Source organism: Pipistrellus hanaki, assembly GCF_964339955.1.
Source record: "Pipistrellus hanaki genome assembly, chromosome: 2".
Classification (NCBI taxonomy): Eukaryota; Metazoa; Chordata; class Mammalia; order Chiroptera; family Vespertilionidae; genus Pipistrellus; species Pipistrellus hanaki.
Window position 1 is genome coordinate 18,366,172 of NC_140504.1, and position 22,972 is coordinate 18,389,143.

At 37.3% G+C, this 22,972-nt stretch overlaps 1 protein-coding gene and 1 long non-coding RNA gene across 2 annotated transcripts in view; both read right to left on the minus strand.

Annotated features, from left to right (window-relative positions):
• LOC311617530 overlaps positions 1–22,972 on the minus strand; it is a 537,075-nt gene that overhangs the window by 231,958 nt on the left and 282,145 nt on the right. The window lies entirely within an intron of this gene.
• The window catches only part of PLCH1 (phospholipase C eta 1), a 132,762-nt gene that overhangs the window by 62,646 nt on the left and 47,144 nt on the right, over positions 1–22,972 (minus strand). The window contains 5 exon segments of the mRNA XM_084872090.1: positions 1,761–1,931; positions 5,703–5,819; positions 11,764–11,772; positions 11,774–12,021; positions 14,106–14,252. Of these exon segments, the coding sequence (XP_084728216.1) occupies positions 1,761–1,931; positions 5,703–5,819; positions 11,764–11,772; positions 11,774–12,021; positions 14,106–14,252 (692 nt within the window).

The window sequence follows — 22,972 nt, forward strand, 5'->3', positions numbered from 1 at the left end:
GGATAAGAGGGATCCTTGCTGAATTGACCAAATCAAGTTCTTGCTGGAGGCAGGCAAGTAACACCTTGTGGAGAACATAGATCAGGAATTTTTTCAGATGTGGAGGGTGATCAGATGGTTCTGGTTTAACTGATTTTTGTTTCAGGATTCTTGTTTCAGCTGAGTTTTGGGGACAAGGTGCAAGGACAGGGCCTGGTTTTTTAAAAAAGCGCTCACAAGAGGCTGCCTAAAGTTTAATCAAAGGGAAAGTCTTTGTCCTTTCCTATGGCTTTGTTTCCTAAATTCACTAGAATGACTCACAGAATTCAGAAAGTGCTTCACTTATTATTACTTGTTTATTATAAAGTGTATCACTCAGGAGCAGACAAACGGAAGGATGCATAGGGCACAGAGGGGGATATGTGAAGACTCCTTGCCGCTAAGCATTTCTATGTGTTCACCAAGTGGGGACTCTCCAGCCTGCTTCCCCCACCCCACTAGTTTAGGGTTTCTTTTTATAGAGGTTCCACTGATCAAACCATTCCTGCTATTTGTGACATGTTTAAATCCTAAAGGAATGATGCTAAGTGAAATGTGAGACACAGAAAGATAATTGATTTAGATAAAACTTTTTGCTATTACTATCTGGTTTATATATGAAATGTAAAAAAGTCAATATGATAGAAGCAGAGAGTAGAATGTTGGTTGCCAGGACTGGAGGGTTGGGAGTGTAGGAGGACAATGTTGAATGATTGAATAAGATCTGGAGACCTTATGGACAACATGGTAACTATAGCTAATAATATTGTATTATATACTTAAAATTTGCTAAGAGAGCTGATCTTAAGTATTTTTGCTACACACACACACACACACACACACACACACACACAATCATAGCTATATGAGGTGTTGAATACTATTACGTTAATTTGCATTGAGATCATCATTTCACAATGTATGCATATATATCAAAACCTCATATTGTACACCTTTACTATTTTTATTCATCAAGTAAACCTCAGTAAAGCTGGGAAAAACAGAAAAAATTAATGAGAAACAGAGTTTAAGGTAATATATATATATATATATATATATATATATATATGCAATAAAACAAGACTTGGCCACAATTCAGCTGACACAATATTAAAAGATCTTATTTAAATATATTTAGGAATTCCCTTTGCTAATCAGGACTTAATTTACTTAACCTTCTCATATGGTCAAATGCCAATTTCCCATCAGAATTATCAATATTTAGGAATTCCCTTTGCTAATCAGGACTTAATTTACTTAACCTTCTCATATGGTCAAATGCCAATTTCCCATCAGAATTACCAATTATCATGGATCAGTTTAAAAATTATCAATTATCAATTTATTAACTATGACATAAATCCTAACTATCAATTATATTGGTAGTTAGGATTTATGTCATAGTTAATAAATACTTAGCTACATTGTTATTATAAAGAAAATTACTATTGTGACTAAAATGAAATGTGTAAGTTACCATTGTTTACTTTGTGTAAAAATATACATATCTATGCTCAACATCTTTAAGGTAAAAAATTATATGTGTTCAATTTATCATTCCCTCTTTAAAAAGCTGATGAAACACGTTTTAAATAACTCATAGAAAGATTTTTTTTGGAATTGTGATGTTTCTACTTCTACCCTAAATTTAAACTATATCTACATCCAACCCGAAAAAAAAAAACCTTGCATCTTTCACAAATATTTTTAAGTAAACATTCAACTCAGTAGTCTAATAATACCTTTTGTTCCACCTTCAAAAACTGAGCCAGTTCTTCCACAGTTAGGTGATCTTTCTTGTCACTGTAGCTCAAGAGCAACAAATAAAGGTCCCGCCTCAATGACATCATTTTGTAAAAAACACAGAACTCTTCAAATGTCAAAGTTCCCTGATTCTCATCTGTATCAGCTTCCTGAAAGAGGCACATTAAAATCACGTCAGGGTGAGAGTTTGAAACAGGAAATTCAGTGCTGGTAAATATTTACTATGAAAAAGAGAGTGCACATTTTACAAATGGTAAACATTCTTTCCTAGCACACATGGATCAGTTTTAAAATTAGCTATCTATTAGGCCACAAGCAACATCACAAATTATAAAGAATCAAGATTATTTTAAAAACTAATTTCTCTCAGAACTGTAAATTTATAAATCAACAAAGAAAGTTAAAAAAAAACCACTGTGTGTCAGAACAACATAATACCCTTCTAAACAGAAACTAAAACATATAGAAGTGAACCACATATTAAAATATGCATCACGTATTAAAATTTGTGTGAAGTGAAAGCAATAGAGGAAACTTGAAGTTTTCAATTTATTTGAAAGCAAAGTAAATTAAACAATAGAGAAGTTAATAATTCAACTTAAAATCTAGAAAAAAATAAGCTAAAGAAAAATAGAAATAAATTATAAGCAAAAGCAGAAAGCAATGACATAGAAAACAAATGGACAGAACAAAGGTGAACAATTAAACCAAAAGCTGATCTTTTGAAGAAACTAATGAAAAAGCTATCATATGTCCAAGCTATCATAAACAAAAGAGAGAAGACACACTAAACACATAAAAAAAAAATGCCAGTCTCTCATCACTTTCTGAGCTGCTTTTCAATCATGTATAAATTTATCTATGACAGAAGCTCTGCTGATTCTGCATCATTCACTTACAGCTCTTACAGCCATCAGCATCATGGGTATCTCCCTGCCTTTATTCCACAGAAATCTGAAAAATCCATCTGCGCGGATTGGTAGTTCAAATTATTTGTTTCTAGCAATTATTAAGAAAGAATCTTTCACCATGTATCTTCCTTCTGATTGAATGATTTTGTCATAAAACCATAAAACTGTTGGGAATATATCATGAAAAATCAATCCATTTACATGCTCTTCTTCATTCTACATGTACATAATTGCAACTGAACAAAAACTGACAAGGAATCAATGGCATTTTGAAATACTAGATTTTGTGAAGCACAGGCAGCTGTGATATGATTTTAAACATAGATTTGAAAGTCAAAGCTTTTATGAGCAAACGCTTTGACTAATATTTAATCATACACAAGTTTCTTTGTGAGGCTGATTGCCATTGCCTTCTGTCACTTTAAAGGTAGAGATAGACTGGTCCATGGAATATCAATTTGGGTGTTTGAGGCTCCTGGTTGTAGAGTTTTTGGATCCTAAGAAATTAGGTCTAATGGTCATGTTTCTTCCATAATTTTGTTTCAAAATATCTAACCCTGGCTACAGAGATGAAATATTTTTCAAGACTTCCTTATATATGCCTAAGAAATTAAGAATAGTAAAATTCTGATGTTTAATTCATAGCATCAAAGACTTCAAAAGAAGCTATCTATACATTAAATGATTGGCTCAGTGGATAGAGCATTGGCCTATGGACCAGAGCCCTGGGTTCAATTCTGGTTGCAGACCCAATCCCCAGTAGGGGGCATGCAGGAGGCAGCTGATCAATGATTCTCTCTCATCATTGATGTTTCTATCTCTCTCTCTCCCTCTCCCTTCTACTCTGAAATCAGTAAGAATATATTTTTTAAATAAATAAATAAATATTAAAAATCACTTGAATCTTGCATTGGAATAAATAATCAAAGAAAATGTTAGGGAGGCTTTAATGTCTTTATTAACAAAATTCAGTAAAAATTAAGAGAGAGAATGTTCCTGAAATAATACTAAGATCCTTGATTCTCCCACCATAAGTACTTACAGAACCCTACAAGAAGCAAGGCCCAGCAGCAATGTTCTACATGCAGCAGCAGGCTCAACAGCTTCTCCACTCACTTCTGGCCTGATCAGTTCTTTAAATCAAATGTCATAAAAAGAGACCTTTAATGTTTTCTTAAAACTTCTCTAAAGGGTTTACTGTGAGCCCAGAGACCTTTGACATACACATTTCCTGATTCACCCTCTAAACTGCTTGATGCATTAAACATAAAAGGTGTCTGAAGTGGAAAAATACAGAAGTAAAAATAGATCAATATCTCATGTTTCTTCCCTATCTTCCAAAAAGTACCAAGAAAATTATTATTTTTGTAGACATAAACTTTACCCTCCTTTTTTTAAGCTTGGCCGCTCTGATTCAATCAGCAGCTACCTCTTCAGTACTATGAACACCTCCTACGGAAAGGTTCAGATGGGGATGTGGAGTTCACAACAGGACAAAAGTGAGATGTCACAGAGAGAGCCAGGAACATGGCAAATCTTTTTACACAGTTTAAAGAGAAATCACAAAATACATGACAACCCATTCCAAAGTCCCTCACTCTATCTCTGGGATTTCTTCTACAGCATATCTCATTCCTTCCTCTCAGGTTGTTCTCTGGTGCACTGGGACCAAGTTCCCCACAATGCAGACCATATCCAGCCTAGAGTTTCAAATGACAGGACCACTGTAGAGATCACAGATGGAAGCCAGCCTCCACCTTCTATTCATTGTTTCTGCCCTAACCCCCTCTAAGGACAAGTGGTTAGAAAACAAAGCACAAAACATCATAAAATACTTACCCCCTATACTTCTTTTTAGAGGTACAAAATACCACCTATGTAGTCAATGAGAAAACCATTGCAAATCATGGATTATGCATGTGACTTACCTCCAAAGAAGAGCCTTTCCTGAATTCATATCCCAGTAATCTACACTAATAAAAGAGAAAGTTGCAAATTGACCATACCTTTGCAATGCCCACCAGCCAATCAGGAATAAATATGCAAATTAACCCAACAAAGATGGCAGGTTGTATTGCATACACAGGCACCGAGTGGCCAGAGGCGGGATGCTTGTGTCATTGCCATGGCAGCGACACAGGCGTTCTGCTGCTCGGGGCCTCTGGGCATCATGGAAAGGTGGCTTCAATCAAAGCAAAGGTGGTGCTGGCAGCCAGGGGAAGGAAGGCCCATTCTTGCACGAATCTTCGTGTATGGGGCCTCTAGTTACTAATAATCTAACATTGTCTTCACACTAACTCAAACTTAGCAGAGCTGACATCTACACATTATATGGAGGGCTAAGTTTGGTCCCAAGGATTTTTTTTCTCAAGGAATTACCAACAGGAAAGGAGCATCTCATCTAATACCAACAGGCAGTTGAAGAAACTTGGGGAGAGCTCCCTAAAGAGTAGCAGTGATACAGCACTTCTAAGTCCTATGGATTCTGAATTTTAAACTCATCTAAAACAAAACAGAGGAAGGACTCTTGGGGATTTCAACAAGTGCAATTGTTTTTTCATGTCTTTATTCTGATCCTCACAACAGTCTGTGAGGTGGACAGGTGAGATATTGCCACCCTCTCTAGGAGACTTGATCACATTTACTCTGTTATTTGTCAGGTCAGATGCTTATGATCACTCTCTGAAAACAGCAACAAGGCAGTTTAGGAAGTGAAATTATAAATGAAAGTGTGTTTTTCCCTTGAAGGAACAAAATGTCTCTCTTCATCAAAGAAAAACAAAGCAATACACAGCAGGTAATATTAGCTTCCCCAAAAAATAGCCCTTTAAAATAGCCCTTTAAAAAGTACATATACTTTCCAGGTAGCATATTTTAAGAATATGAAATCACTCAGTTATTAACTAGTTAATTCAAATATGGAAACTTTCTACTGCCGGTAAATATGGACAAACAAATAACCACTCATGTGCATTTTAGCTAAGGCCAACTTGATTGTCAAAAACGTACCTGAAACATTTGTCTGACTTTTCTTCGGGGTAGGTTGACATTTAGTTTATGCATCAATTGGTGTATCTCTTCAATATTCAATAAGCCATCACCATTCTTATCAGCTTCCTCAAAGGTCTGCTTCACCCACATGGAGCAATGTCAAGAAAAACACTTGTGTTTTCACAAAATTAAAGCTGGTCTCTAACAGAACACTCAGAAGAAATTCCTTTGGGGAGGCTCTTAGTGAGCTACTAATAGTGACAACAGAAGAAATGGGGGGAGGAGAACATAAACGGATGATTCCCTTCTCTAAAATGAGTCGAGCCATGCTATTGTGAGGGCTTCTCCAATGCCAACATTGTTATTCAATCTGTTAAAGTATCTCTACTGTGATGAAACCCCAACTATTCCAAGCTTAGGCCTTCTCTGTCTATAACCTCGCTTTAGTATCTTTTTTACCTTTACAATACTCCATGGGACACAATCTTTTCAATTCCCTTTTCTGAGTTCCACTCCTACACTTAGAAATTTAGACCATCTAGTTCAATCTCCTAATTCACATGAGGATATAAATGAAAGGAGAAGGAGAAATTTAGTAAGGATTAGTAAGGGAATCAAGTACATATGGTAGGTGCTATCATTAACATCATCACCTTTTACAGATAACAACTCTGAGGCAAAAGAGTTTAAGTAACTCACCCATGTGGAGTTGGGGCTGGAACCCAGCACCAGTCTGAGTCTTCAACCACAACACCATATTGCTTCTAATAGATATGAGTACTGCATCTGCTTCCAATTCAACATGTTCATACTGCAGAAATAGCTTGAATTACACTTTACACTGGATGATTTTTTTTTTTTTTGTATAGCCAATTAAGATTCATTATTCTCATTATTCATTCACAGTTGAAGTTTTCAGGCCTAATTGAAATGTAATAATCATGAACATTCCAAATCTGTTCCCTCAATTAACGTAATTAAATGTGAGTCCAATTAAGGATGTCATACTATTATTAAGACATTATCTAAAACCCTATCACATTATGACAAAACCACATGAGAATGGTTCCCTAACTCAAATAATGTTCCCTATTTTGGCATCAGCTTCTTTTTTATCATTCATTAATTTCCTCTTTCCTTTTCTCTCCTCATTTAAACAATATTATCTGCTTCTGATTTTTTTAACTGTTCTGTGCAATTCTTGGGTACATATACTTTCCAGGTAGCATATTTTAAGAATATGAAATCACTCAGTTATTAACTAGTTAATTCAAATATGGAAACTTTCTATTGCCGGTAAATATGGACAAACAAATCAGGTTGAAGAACTATTACCTAAGCTTGTATAAATTCTATTTAGAATATATAACTTTAAGATGTTAAAAGTAATTCACATGGTAACTACACAAAATATAGCCATAGGATATATGCAAAAGAGAATGAGAAATGACTTAAATATTACACTGCAAAAAAAAAAAATCAACTAAACACAAAAGAAGACAGGAATGCAGAAAATGAGGGACAAAACCATAAGGCATACAGATAAGAAATGGCACAATTACAGAACTCCCTTCTTATCAGTAATTACTTCAAATATAAATGGACTAAACTTTTTGGTCAAAAGTCAGAGACTGGCATTGGTGAAAACACATAGCCGAACTATATGTTGTCTTAAGAGATGCACTTGAGATTCAGGGGCACAAACAGGTTGAAAAAGAAAAGATGGGGAAAAAGACTTTCTATGTAAATTAGGGGTGACTATACTAGTGAAAAAAGGTTATAAGAGACAAAGAATGACATTACAGATTTATAAAAGGTTTGATACAGCAATAAGATACCAATATTATAAGCATTTATGCATCTAATGACAGATCATCAAAATATATAAAGCAATACCTGAAAAAATGAAAAAGGGAATAGTTCTATAATAATAGTTGGAGGAATCAAAATACCCTACTCATAAGAATGGAACAACCAGCCGAAACCGGTTTGGCTCAATGGATAGAGCGTTGGCTTGGGGACTAAAAGGTCCTGGGTTCGATTTCGGTCAAGGCATGTACTTTGGTTGCGGGCATATCCCCAGTAGGGGGTGTGCAAGAGGCAGCTGATCGATGACTCTCTCCCATCGATGTTTCTAACTCTCTATCTCTCTCCCTTTCTCTCTGTACAAAAATCAATAAAATATATTAAAAAAAAAAAAAAGAATGGAACAACCAGATAGAAGATAAGTAAAGAAATAGAGGACTCAGCACCATAAACCACCTAGATCTCACAGACTCACACACAACAACCTATACAACAATAACATACAAATTCTACTCAAGTGTGATAGGACACTTTCTAGAACAGACCATCTTTTAGGCCACAAATTAAGTCTTTAGAGTCACAAAGATAGATATACAAAGTGACTTTTCTGATCACAATGGGATAAAGTTAGAAGTCAATTACAAAAGAAAATCTGAAAAATTCACAAAACTGTGAAATTTAAACAATACATTCTTAAACAGTCAATAGATTGAAGAATAAATCACAAGAGAAATTAGAAAATACTTTCAAATGAATGAAAATTAAAGCACAACATATAAAACCTTATGAGATGCAGTGAAAGCATTGTTAAGGAGGGGATATAAAGCTATAAATTCTTACATTAAAAAAAAAAAAAAAAGAACTCAAGTCAACAACCTAAAAAACTAGGGGGGAGAAAAAAAACTTAACCCAAAACTAGCAAAAGGAAGGATATAAGAAAAGTTAGTACAAAGATAAGTGAAATAGAGAATAGAAAAACAATAGAAAAAATAATCAATGAAACCAAAAGTTAGTTATTCAAAAAGATCAACGAAATTGATAAACCTTAAGCTAGATAGCCTAAGAAAAAAACAGAGAAGACTCAAATTACAAATATCAGGAATGAAAATGAGATCATTACTATTGATTCTACCGAAATACGATAAAAATATAATGAGAGTAGTAATTACAACCATACACCAACAAATTGGATACAGATGAAATGAACAAATTTCTAAAAAAAAAACACAAAACCTACCAAATCTAATCAGAAAGGAATAAAAAATCTGAATATATCTATAACTAATATTGAGATTGAATCAGTAATAAAAAATTAAAAAAAAGTCTCTCAACGAAGTAAAGCCCTGGTCTTGATTGCTTCACTAGTGAATTCTACCAAACATCTAAAAAACTAATACCAACATATCTTAAATTTCTCCAAAAAAAATTAAAGAGGGAACATTTCCTCACTCATTCTGTGAGGCCAGTATTACTCTGATATCAAAGCCAGACAAGGACACAAGAAAACTACAGACCAATTTCTCTTATGAACATTGATTTTTTTTTTTTTTAAATACTCAGCAGCCCTAGCCGATTTGGCTCAGTGGATAGAGTGTCGGACTAAAGGATCCCCGGTTCGATTCCTGTCAAGACTACATACCTCAGTTGCAGGCTCAATTCCTGGCCCCAGTCAGGGTGTGTCCAGGAGGCAATCAATCGATGTGTCTCTCTCACATTGATGTTTCTTTCTCTCTCTCTCTCTCTCTCTCTCTCTCTCTCTCTCTCTCTCTCTCTCTCTCTCTCTCTCTCTCTCTCTCTCTCTCTCTCTCTCTCTCTCTCTCTCTCTCTCTCTCTCTCCTACCCCCTCTCTCTGATTCTTTTATTCTCTCTCTTAAAAATATTATTTTTTAAAAAACTTTAAAAAGAAGAATAAAACTGGAGAACTAAAACTTCCTGATTTCAAAACTTACTACAAAACTACAGCAATCAAAACAGTGTGATACTGGCATAAAGACAAATATATACACTATTGGAATAAAATACACAGCCCAGAAAGAAACTCTCATATATATGATTGAACGATCATTGACAAGGATGGCAAGACAATTTGATTAGAAAATAAGTCTTTTCAACAAATGGTACCAAAAGAAACTGAACGTCAATATTCAAAAGAATGAAGCTGGTCGCTTTACCTAACACCATTTACAAAAATTAACTCAAAATGAATTAAGGACCTAAATGTAAGAGCTAAAACAATAAAACTCTTTGAAAAAACATAGAACAAAAGCTTCATAACAATTTATTTGATGATGATTTCTTATATAGGATATCAAAGGTACAGGAAACAAATGGAACTTCATGAAAATTTTAAAATGTTATGCATCAAATGACACTGTCAACAGAGTAAAAAGACAGCTCACAGAATGAAAGCAAATATTTTAGAATTATCTGACAAGGGATTCATATCCAGACTATATAGAGAACTCCTAAAAGTTAATGACCAAACAAACAAAAAATGCCAACCTGCTTCAAAACTGGGCACAGGACTAAAGTAGCCATTTCTCCAAAGAAGTTATATGAATGGCCAACAAGCACATGAAAAGATGCTCAACATCACCAATATTAGGAAAATGCAATCAAAAGCCCTGGCTGGTTTGGGTCAGTGACTAGAGCGTCAGCCTGTGGACTGAAGGGTCCCGGGTTCGATTCTGATTAAGGGCATATGCCTGGTTGCGGGGCTCAATCCCCAGAAGGGGGTGTGCAGAAGGCAGCCAACTAATGGTTCTCTCTCCCTCTCCCTTCCTCTCTGAAATCAATAAAAATATATATTTTTAAAAACTGCCACCTCACACTCATTAAAATGACCACTATCAAAAAAATAGAAAACAGGTGTGGTGAGGATGTGGAGAAATCGGAACCCTTGTGCACTGTTGGTGGGAATGCAAAATGGTACAGCTGCTGTGGAAAACAGTATGGCAGGTCCTCAAAATATTAAATATATAATTAACAAAGGGAAGCCAACACACTGAAGATGGCAGAACCTAGGTCTCTGTGACATCTCCGGGTCACTGATTAACCAACCCTAGAACTGCCCCCATTTCAGATCTGTTGTTCATGAAAAAGAATTACTCCTTATTCAATAAATATTGCCTTACACAATATTAGTATGGTTGTGTGGCTTGCACCAAAAAGCATTCTTACTGGGTCAGTATTTTTGTTTGTTTTTACCAAAGGTTAGGAAGTTAAGAAGGAAACTAACAGACTAGAGCAGCAAAAGCTGTCCCTATGTTTGTGCTTTCTTCCTGTGTTTGTGTGTTTTCTTCTCTTATGTATCCCAGTTGCATTTATCTTCATGCTGAGAATAATGGTGAAAGCATCATGGCTCCCCAGCTTAAGAGGTCACACTGTCAAAACCCTTTCCTGGGCTGAGTATTTCCACTCTGCTCCAACAATACACCAGGTGAGGTATTACAGATAGAATAATGTACATCTATCACCACTCTTGGCAAAAATCAAGGCGCACATTCCAATGACAGCAAGGAAATGCTATTACTCCCTACACAAGGACAGGAGGCACCTGTACTCTAAGGCCATTCAAAACGCGCAGAAGAAACAAAAAAGCAGTCTTAGACCCTCACTTCACAGCTAAGAAAACTGAGGCCAGAACCACCATGTCGCATGCCCAGCTGGATCCCAGCAGGAGAGGTACCTTTCAGACCAAGTGCCTCAATCGTTTAACTTGTCGGCACCGCAGAACCACAGGAATGGGTTTAACCAATAATGAAAACTCAGCCTCCAGTCTCTCAAGCAATTTACAGAGGATAAACGTTATTAAGTAAAAAGAAAGTTCCCCTGGAGTGTCAATCAGTTCTGTTTCCAAACTGTATGTTAGAAAAGGGAGAAAGAAAGTAGAAAGGAGCTAAGTCCTAAGTACATAATTGAAACTCAAAAAAAAAATTATTTGTTAAACTAAACTGGCTCTAACAAAGCAGGGTTTTTCTCTAATACAAATAAATGCTTTCCTGGTTGCCTCCTCTCTCTGGGGAAACTTCATTTTGGATATTTCTTAGAGTTAAATTCAGTCTCTTCTAAAGAAGTCTGTTCTGACTTTATATACGCTTGTCTTTATGTGTTTCACACATTCACTTACTTTCTGTGAGAGTGAGGAGGTAATTGTGAGGGCTAGGGGTAAAGAAAGAAAAAAATTGGGGGGACAATAAGCATACACACACACACACACACACACACACACACACACACACACACTATTCCACACTGAACTCAAAAACAACACTTTAGGAAGGATATTGGTCATGAGTCCTTTGCCTTTTGGCAAGGGAATCTTCATCACTGATGCCGGCCATCAGGTACTTGAGGCCTGTGATCCAGGTGCGGGCCTCCTCGGGGTTGGAGGTGATGAGGTCCAGGGACTCCATGTGGTTACCATGGTAGATGGTAAAGCAGCAGCTGGGGTCAAAGTTCCCCTCCGCTTGTCTGTGGAATATTTCAGACTGCCGACCCTCGGTGACTTTGTAAATGGAGTCGATAAGTACTGTGAGGCAAGTGAAACACATGACGGGTGAAGATAGGGATACGGACTAAGAAAAAGGAAAGGCAAAATCACTTTAAACTTTCAAAAATAAGCATGAACAAATGCATTGCCTGTGAGCTGTGGTTTTTAAGTCTAACTGTGGAACACAAGCTGTGTCCCTTACTGCTGGGAACCTTCTCTACATGAGACCTGACCTTCCTGGGCAGACTGGACAATGCCCTCCCAGGCATTGAGTCAAGATGGGTTGAAATTTATGATAAAATGATATGTATGCCCAGCAGGGCAAGAAGCCTGGTAGAAAATGAAGCTGATAAATATGCCAAATTTATAGTTCACCTATTTATGCAGGGAAAACATACAAAGACTTAGAGTCAACTTTAGTGTTTTAAATATGCATGAGAAGATAGAAAATTGGAAGGAAAAACAGTGTAATGGTAACCAAATAGCATAGTGAAAAGTGATTGTTATTTATGGTAAGGATTCCACTAGGAGAAGTTAGAGTAGGGCTTAGAGAGGTGGAAAGGAAGAAAGTGGCATCCCAGGGAAAAAGGCATAACGATATAGAAGCAAAGGCCCACTCCAGGGACACAGAGCAGGCCATTCATGATGGACTGCAAAGCTCAAGAGGGGAATCCAGGAGTGAAAACTGGAGGGGTGGTTAGAGGCTGGATCATGCAGAGCCTAGAACGGTAGATGAGAGACTAGCACTATGTATGCAGTGGGGCAGCACGGAACATGTGTATCAGAAAAGCACTACAGGGAATATGATGTACTTTAAACTGAAACAATATGTCTTCTTTGCCTCTCTATTGATAAGCACAAATCAGAAGAGTTACATATCCTGTTCATTGCCTACATATACCATCCTTTTCTTCCCCCCTCCTCCCCCCCACCTCTGCCTTAATAGCAGATTTTCTTCTGGTATCAACTCATGGTCGCTACATGATTCAGGAAAATGAGTATGTGCCCAGCCCCAGGGCAAATCCTGGTGGGGCTCAGCCATGGGGTGTCCCATTCATATTTCTTATGATGGATTTAGGTGTGGGAATGCATCCCAGCTCTAACCAAGGAGACTTGGGGCAATGTGCCATGAGTGAAAGGTCTAGAAAGAGGTTCTTCTCTTTTAAAAAGGAAGTAAACAAAGAAAAGGTCCCTTCCTGCCTCTTCACCATTATGTTGTGAGGCCCAGAACAGCTGAATCCTTGGTTACAAAGCCAATGTACCAGGGGCAGAGCCAAGAGCACTCAGCAAAACAGAACTAGATTGGCCTGCCAATCTCTGGGTTTCTTGTCATGTGAGGTAATAAGTTTGTTTGTTGTGTAAGCCTAATTTGGTCCGGGTCTTCTGCTACTGGAAGGGGAAAGCATCAGAACTGATCAAAGCAGAAAAAAAAAACTGGCAAAATGGAAATTGGTTAGGAGACTTCGCAATAGGCCACTGGAAAGATGACGAGACCCGGGACAAGGTTCCTGTGACAACAGGATGGAAGGAGCATATGAGAGAGGCATTACAGGAGACCACCGGACTTGGTGCTGAGTAGAAGGTGTGAGAGACAGGCCTTAACAAGGATACAGATCAAAGCTATTTTACTTGATTTCATTAAAACAATTTCCTTAACGTATTATTGAGTCAACTGTGCTCAGAAAATGGCAAAACACTTTAACTGATCTACATTCATAACATCCATTGGAATTATGATACCCATAAACTTTCATAGGAAAATGAAAGACCTCAGGCTATAAAATCTCATATGCCAAATAAAATATATTGTATATACATATACATGTGCATGTGTGTGTGTGTGTGTGTGTGTGTGTGTGTGTGTAATATCTCCAACTCAGGGGAAATATTAACATTTACAGCATTCATGAACAAGAAAATTTTTATGGATTTAAATTCCCCAAATAATTTAAAAAGCAAAAATGGTTATAACTTATTCCTCCTCTCCATATCCTTTAATAGCTGACCCCCAAACTTGCAAAAATATGGATGTTCCAGAGGTCTGAAGCTTCCACAGAACCCACCCAATATAGCCCATGTGTTACTGTGTCAGGCCACACACAAAATTCAGAGATGGATCTTACTTTTCGCCTTCTCACTCTTCCTGGAGGGTCTCCATCGGAGGCGGGTCCGGTGCTCATCCAGGTAAAAGAGGCGGACGAGCCCTTTGGTCCCACGCTTTAGTTTGATCATCTGTGTCCCCGACTGCATTACACTCATGCATCTTTCAACTGTAAGAGATCAAAAGCATATTCAGCTGTCAGACAATGCACAAGGGTACTGATGTTCAGAAACTTCACTGTCAAATAAAACCTCTGATTCACCCCTGAAGACACTCAGCACCAGACGGCAAGTTTGCTACAGATACTCTGGAAAAGGCTGTTAAGCAATTGATTCATCAGGCTTAAGCCAGGAAAAAAATTATACTTACTGAAATAAAATTGTACTTCCAGGTACACAATGCATTGCTGCTGCACAAAGTCATCTTTTGTTCAAGGGGGCAACACATTGTTTTTTGGTGTGAGTCTGATGACCATTTGATACTTGGATCTATATTCATAAAGCAAGGTCTCAGGTTTCATGTTAGATCTTCTAAGTTCTTACATAGCCAGTTGTAAAAGCATCTTATGATAATGCTTTAAAAAGCAATAAACAGAAACATAATTGGCAAAAATCTTTCAACAACTGCTGAATTGTATGATGGCCACATATGGGTTCATCTATACTGAGTGGCCAGATTATTTGATCTCTGAATGCATAATAATCTGGCCACGCAGTGTGTGTGTGTGTGTGTGTGTGTGTGTGTGTAATATTATATATATATATATATATATATATATATATATATATATATATATATATAATTTATCATATGTCATATGTCATGTCATATGTCATATATCATATATCATCTATCATATATTATATAGTAGAGACCCAATTCATGAATTTGTGCATGGGTGGGGTCCAGCAAGCCTAGCCAGGGGGAGGGAACATGGGTAGTTGGCTGGCCTACCTGCTGGTCGAACTCCTGGTGGAGGGGACAATTTGCATATTAACCTTTTATTATATAGGATATACACTGAGTGGCCAGATTATTATGCGTTCAGAGATCATAATAATCTGGCCACTCAATGTATATCTATATATCTATATATCTATATATCTATATATCTATATATCATCTATATATCTATATCTATATATCTATATCTATATCTATATCTATATCTATATCTATATCTATATCTATATCTATATCTATATCTATATCTATCTATATATAAGCCTAAGCAACCACAACTGGTTGACTGAATGACTGGTTGACCAGTCGCTATGACAACACACTGACCACCAGGGGGCAGACGCTCAATGCAGGAGCTGACCCCTGATATCAGTGCATTCCCACAGCCAACCTCAGTGCATTTCCACAGCCAACCTCCCTTAGACTTTTATATATAAACTAGAAGCCTAGTGCATGAATTCATGCACAGGTGGGGTCCCTTGGCCTGGCCGGTGATGGGGGCTAATTGGGGCCAACTGGGGAGAGGGACCATGAGAGATTGGCCAGTCGGCCCCTCTCCCCCCACAGTGTGTATCAACCCGATGTTCCAGTAACTTAGGGTTTTTATATATATAGATGTATGTTTTAAATTACCTAAATATCATTTTAAATATAATTTAAAAATCAAGTTTTCACAATTCAACATATTCTCCCCCCAACCCCCCCAGCATCATAACCCTCTTTCTTTCCTGCCAAAAACTTTCTGGTTATTCTTTGAGTCATTAATTTTTCCCTCCATTTTCAGTCATGTGAACTGTTTAAAATTTATCTACCCTTCAGCTCCAGGGTATCTCATCACTGTGGTTACAGTAATTGGTTCAGAAATAGGCATGAGTTTGAATCTAAGACAACTGGGACTTCGGGGGGGCGGGGGGGAATGGATTTTAACCCCTCTATAATTAAATTTTGCAGCCCAGGGCTTCCAGCTTCCATCTGGGATCCATGAAAAGCAAGTCTGCTTGAAACAGAACCCAAAGCTGAGCTGATAAATAGGAAGGGAGAAAAATGCCCCAGTCCTGCTATTTGAGCCCTGTATTGAGCCTCTCATGAAACTGGAGACATATCCCTGAACTATTTCATTTCTGCTCAAATAGATTCAATTTGAGTTTTCTGGCACTTGCAACACAGAGTTTTAACCAATACACTCAATAATACTTCTATTTCAGCTTGAGCAGGCTAATTAACCTGTCAGGTTCTGATTCCACCTTTAGGATTTTATGAGGCTAAACTGAAAGTTGCTAACTTCCAGAGATAGAACCTAGTGACAGCTCCTCTGAAGAAAACCCTTGTTGAGCTAAAAGGAAGGCTTATCCTAAAAGAAGAGGCCTGGTGTATAATAGAGGGAAATAAGGATCTAGACATAAAAAGACGTGTTGATGAATTAAACTGCAAGGATTTTCCAAATAGAGAATAACTTGGTGATTGAATTCTAGTAATATCCAAATAGCCTCTTGTACAAGTGAAAGCTATCATTTAATTCTCTCTGCTTTGAGATGAACCTTGTTGGGAGAGACCATTGGTCTTTTCCCATCACAGGTAAATGGAAATACTCTTTTCCCATTTCATATGCCTTTGGTGGCCTGTCAATCACCAACTAAGACATGGGCACCTGGCTTAAGCTTCCAACAAATCTGTCTCCCTCCACAGCAGCAGAGCACTAAATAAAAACAGCACTGAGCCGTTGCAATGGCCACGACTTAAGAGACGCTCCTGGTTGGCCACTCCAAGATGCCATAGTCGTCAGAGTTATTCTTCCTGAGGGTGACAAATTATTCCATTTTCCCCTTGATTCTGCAACTTATGCAATATTCCTCCAAATGTTCTTTTATCATATCAGCCAGAAACAGCTTTTAATTCATCAACAAATACACAGGGACATATATAAAACCTTGGAGCACTGGAAGCATCTGGCTGAGTACCCACAAATAGTAGGATGCTAAAAATAGGTCAAAGTAACACCGTAAATAAACTTTAACAACGTTAGACTTCAACTTGGCTGGCTGAGTATCTTATCTTTACTAAGAAATATTATTTGACTCCCACAGCTTAACATTGCATGTGCAAGGTTCTCTTTAAAAGTTCCTATAACCAACATTCACTATATCCTCCACGAAGAGCCTTTGTTTCACCCCAAAAATTAAGGGAGAACAACATAAAGTTAAGTATGATTTTAAGAACTGATATTATAAGGCAATGTATCAATAAGTGTAGCTTGCTCTTACTCACCTTACCTAATATATCAAATACCCAAGGAATAAACATAATGCTTCTTAAAATGTTTACTTTGAAGCACAGAACAAAATTTGAGATTTAGTTTCACACTAGTAAATTTACCCATCACTGAGCACCATTCATTTAAGTAATGAGAGCCACGAATTTCAATTCTTGACCGTTACATTGAGCATCCCATACCAATAATTAAAGGGAGAACAGAAGAGAGTATGTCATCGTATCAAGAAAAATCAAATAAAACTAACCAAGCCAAAACACCCCAAAAAAACCTCTATTAGAACTTCAATAAACAGATGTGCACAGAGCAACTCCTAGTTCTAGGCACAGGGCTATGTAATGAGGGAAAGCAAAAAGACTTCTCTTTACCTTAAAGAGATTGAATTTTAAGAGAATGAAGCATCTGAAGAGATTATTATGGTAGTTCAGAGCTGTGATTAAGAACAAGTTTGGATCTAGACAGCCTTGGGTAGAACTCCAGGTCTGCCACTTAGTAGCTATATGACCTTGGGCAATATAGTATTTAATCCCTCTGTGTCTCCATTTGCTTATCTATAAAATGGGGGATAATATTACCTAACTCTTGAATTGCTGTTAATTGAATGAGTTTATTCCAGTGGAGTACTGAAAATGGTACCTAGCATATCATAACCACTGTAAATGGTAGTTATTATGGTTTTATTATTGAAATGTTTTAAAAATAAGTGCCAAGTCAGAAGTAAAGACATAACTGCCATGGGGGTTTATAGAAAAAGAAGTTTACAGTGAGCTGGAATGGGGATAAGTATAGCAATAAAACAGAATCAGTGAAGACTTGGGGGCAGGAAAGAGGAGAAGTATGATCACAGGGTAGGGAAAGACTGGCCTCCATTTCTGGAAGAGTGACTCAAAGGGCACTGACAGAATCCACGGGCCTGATAAGACTGGGCTGTAGAAGGTTAGAGGTGCTGTTATAACATTGACAATGAGAGATTCACTGGATATTTCTGAGCGAATGAATGACAGGATAAAAGACATAATTTAGGACTGTATGTCTCTGTGGAGAGAGAATAAAATAAATTGTTTAAGCCAGAGTAAAGAAGTTGAAGTAACTGAACCGTCACAGATCTTTAAGAAAGGACTGTAAATCCATAGACTGTCCACATACCCAAGGATGCCCTCTGCTTTGCTCACACTGCCTTTCATTCCCCTTTTATCACAGTCCCATTTTTTTCCCTGAAATGGAATTGCTATGGCTACAATAGCTCGACAATTTAACAGGAAAAGCATAGTGATATAAACGGATAATCAGCTACTTGAGCTAATAAATACCACCTACCACTAAGCAAATACCATCCAGAGAAACAAAAACATTTTAGAAAATGGGATCTAATCCCTTAGAGGGGGAGTATGTTTACACAAAATATTAAACATTCACTAGCTTCACGTTTATCCCACCAACTCAGCCGTGGGCTAAGACTCCAGCACCATCCAGGAGAGTGGGCAAGCATACATGATCCAAATATTCTTGCAGACCTGGCTTTGAAACAATACGCTGCCTAAATTGTTTATGGAGCTGCTTCCCACTTTGTCCGTGATCCTTCCCTGTCACAATGAAAAGCCATTCGGTTAGAGTGAAATGGAAAAATCAAGTCCAACGTAGTCCTGAGAGTCAATCTAACCCACTTCTCCCTTCCTCAAACAGGCCATTGAGTTTTCCAGTGAACCAGAGAAAGAAAACCCTCAAATCATTCCTTGTAATTCAACCCAGGAGGTAATGATCACCAACTTTGGAGACAAAATATTCTTCCAGAGTCCTCTAAGTCACTTGTGGCAGCATAAGCGAATTTCTTCATGCTCTGACCTCAGTAGAGAAATTAATAGTAGTTACTACCCCCCTTAAAAGTCATTCTCCAACCATTCTGGGTTGGTCAATTCCATTAAATGGATGAGAAACAAGGGAACAAAGGAGTTCCAGAAGCAGGTCAACAAGTTCAGAGTCCCAGTGGCTTAGAATGGTATACTCTCATCCCACACATTTCCAGTGCTGGAAGGTGTCTGGGGAAAGTCTGCAAATGTGGGCTATAAATTCAGGCAGCTACCCACACATGCATAATCCCTTTGAGCCTACATCATTCTCCCTATGATAGCCTTAATATTTTTAGAAAACACGTTATGTGAATATAATGCAGCAACGTTCAAGAATACTAAGGGAGAAATGCCATTCAACCCATCACATAATACACATTATGGTCCAGATCTTAACTATGTACATAATTTGACACACTGGTTGCAATCATGATACTTAAGCCATTTGGCCCTCTGCTTTACTTCATTTGTATTATAAACATTTTTCAATGTTTCTACACAGTCTTAATAATTATCAATTTAATGGCTGCCTTATAGTATAGCATAAATATTTAAAGAGCAGAAGAGAAGCGTAGAGAACTATATTCTAACTTTATTACATAATTAGAGTTTAAAGCCTAACAGAGTCTCATCTATAAAATGAAAGGGCTAACAAAATTGCCTACAAAGTCCTTTAGAATTCAACTCTATCAGGTTTAAATCAATCATTTTGCTACAAACAGTTTAAATAAGTAAATTTCCTTAGAGGTGATCAGTTCAATAAATCCTTCAAGCAGAAAATATTGTAAATATATATATATGAAGTATCCTAATACAACATATGTATCCTTTGCAGGGAGAGTCCCAACATTTCCACTACGTCATATGATATCAAGAGGGTCAATTCTTTCAGCCATGTTTGAACCAGAGGTAGTCACAGTCTGTTAGGAATGCCAAACATGCCATCCAATGCTGATTTTTATAACAGCTTTAAGATATAAGTTATATACATTAACATTCACCTGTCTTAAATGTACGTTCAATAGCTTATTGATCTGTATATTAACAGTTGTGTGATGATCTACTTTTAGGACAGTTCCATCACCCTAACTCTATTCTTTAAAAAGCCAAGAGGCAAAGTCATCTCCAACAGTAATAAGCACAGCTGGGACCCTGCTCCTTCTCTGCTGTAAACGTCACCTGGAGACTGCATCGCAATATAGGGTTACAGCCATGCCTGCGTTAGGCCATGTAATTATATCACTTGCACTTTTTTATGAGCAGGCCTATTACCAGACTGCTATCCCAATCAAAACAAAAGTCCACATCGTCTGCAGGAGAGTCTTTTCAGCAAAAAGATTCATGAAAAAAATGTGAATTGATTTCTTGCCAGCTTCCACCGATCAGAGTAAATCTGAGTGAGTGAAAGGGATTAGCTTCTGAAAACAATTTCATTTCCAGTGGAAAAAGTGTCAAATGCTACAGGTAATGTTCCTCTCAGAGGAAGAAAAGGGAGAGTTCCTAAAATCTCCAGAGAAGTAAAGGGTATGTGTAATTCTCAGCACAGACCAAAAACAGATCCGGGGCCTACTGCACAGTGAGTGTAAGACACCTTGCTGAGGGCAGTGCAGTTGGAGGGGTGTCAGCCCACAGGCTCAGGGCCAGAGAGCTGGGAGCGAAAGACAGTTCTGGTTATTCCCTCGACCTAAAATTGCATTTTCCTCCAAGTCCTGAGTCCATGAAACAACTGACGTGCTTTCCATAAATATTTTATCTTTCAGGAAGACAAAATTCCTGTTCATCCAAAAGCCTTTAAAGAATAACTTTAAAGAAAAGAAAAAAAACTGATTCACATCTGAACATTTGACTATGGACATGAATGTTTTGGATGACATTTATATAAAATATAACTGCTCTTCACAGAAAATGGCTTCACCTGAAAAGCTCTCCCTCACCAACAGTCGGGCTTTAAAATAATATCAGCTTATGAATAAATGTGTTTCCAAACAACCAGGGAAAACTCCACTCCTATTAAGTCATGATTCTTCCCAGTAAAGAGCAAACAATGTGGAGATCGCTGTGGTTTTTTTTAATTTTATTTGTTTGTTTGTTTTTTATGCCATTGCTTAAATCACTCCTATGGCAAAGATGAGATTATTTGAAAGGTTTTAGAAACTAATTGGTTAGCAGTAACATTTTGGAACTTGTTTGCAAACCTATAGGCACACACTCAATATAGGTACATTTGGGGGAATTTAAGTCAGAGTGAAAGAAATTAATCCGTAATTTTTTAAAATGTCAGAACCTTTTTTTTTTCTTCTATTTTACTAAAGCCTTACATAACACTTTTGTTTTTAATGAAATCTATATTATATTCAACAATTGTTTCTGTTCCATAATTGTTAGCTCTGGAAATACAAATAAGAATTCATAACAATAAAGTTTTGTTGGATTTATTTAATGTCCTATTGGGGAAGGGGACATGAATTAATTTTAAATTTAGTTTCATCTAATATGTAAAGAGTTTTCTACTTCAACATAAGATCAAAAATGACAGTGTCATCAACATTCTCCAATATGGTGGGGGTTTTTTTTAATATTTTTTTATTGATTTTTTACAGAGAGGAAGAGCGGGAGATAGAGAGTTAGAAACATTGATGAGATCGTTTGCAGCAACCTGGATGGAATTGGAGAACATCATGCTGAGTGAAACAAGCCAGTCAATGAAAGAGAGACACCACATGACCTCACTTATATATGGATGATAAAGAACATTATAAACTGAAGAACCAAAAGATAGATATAGAGACAGTAAAGCAACAAGCAGACTGTCAAATTACAGCGGGGAGGCTGGGGAGATCTGGGGAAGATAAGAGATCAACTGAAGGACTTGTATAGATGCATATAAGTACAACCAATGGACACAAAACTCTGGGGAGGAAGGGCATGTACGGGAGGGGGGGGGCATTGGTATATGTACAAAAATAATAACTTTATATATATAAAGAAACATTGATGAGAGAGAAACATGGATCAGCTGCCTCTTGCACACCCCCTACTGGGGATGTGCCCACAACCAAGGTATATCCCCTTGATCGGAACTGAACCTAGAACCTTTCAGTCTGCAGGCCAATGCTCTATGCACTGAGCCAAATCGGTTAGGGCAGGTTTATTTTTGTTTGTTTGTTTTTTTAATCCTTTAAAACAAACAAATCAAGTACAGACTCAGAAGCAGAGGAATAACTTTTGGTTGGCAGAGCAAAGGAGGGTGAGGGAGGAGTAAAAAAGGGAAATAAGAGGTACAAACTTCCAGCTATAAACCATGGAGATGTAGTGTATGACACAGGGAATATAGTCAACATGCTATAATGACTTACACAGTGACAGATGGTTACTAGACTTGCAGTGATTACATCATAAGGTATATAAATATTGAATCATGTTATATGCCTGAAACTAATACTAACATTATATGTCAATTATACTTTAATTTAAAATAAAATAAAATTCATACATGTGTGAAATATGTATATATTAAGACCACAGACCCTGTTTCGTCATTTCTTCAGTAATATGACACTGGACTAGATATTTGGGGCAAAATTCCTAAGCCATATTAAGTAATGGCCTTTATTGATAGAGTACATTGTTATCTATTAAGTCTATTCCATAGTCTGCCACCCTGAATGTACATTAAAATCAACTGGGGACCTTCTTAAAGTTTTGATCACACAGCCCCACTACAGAGCAATTAATTCAGCATCTATTGGGGTTGGGCTGGACTGACATCTGTTATATTTTATTACTAGAGGCCCGGTACAAGAAATTCAT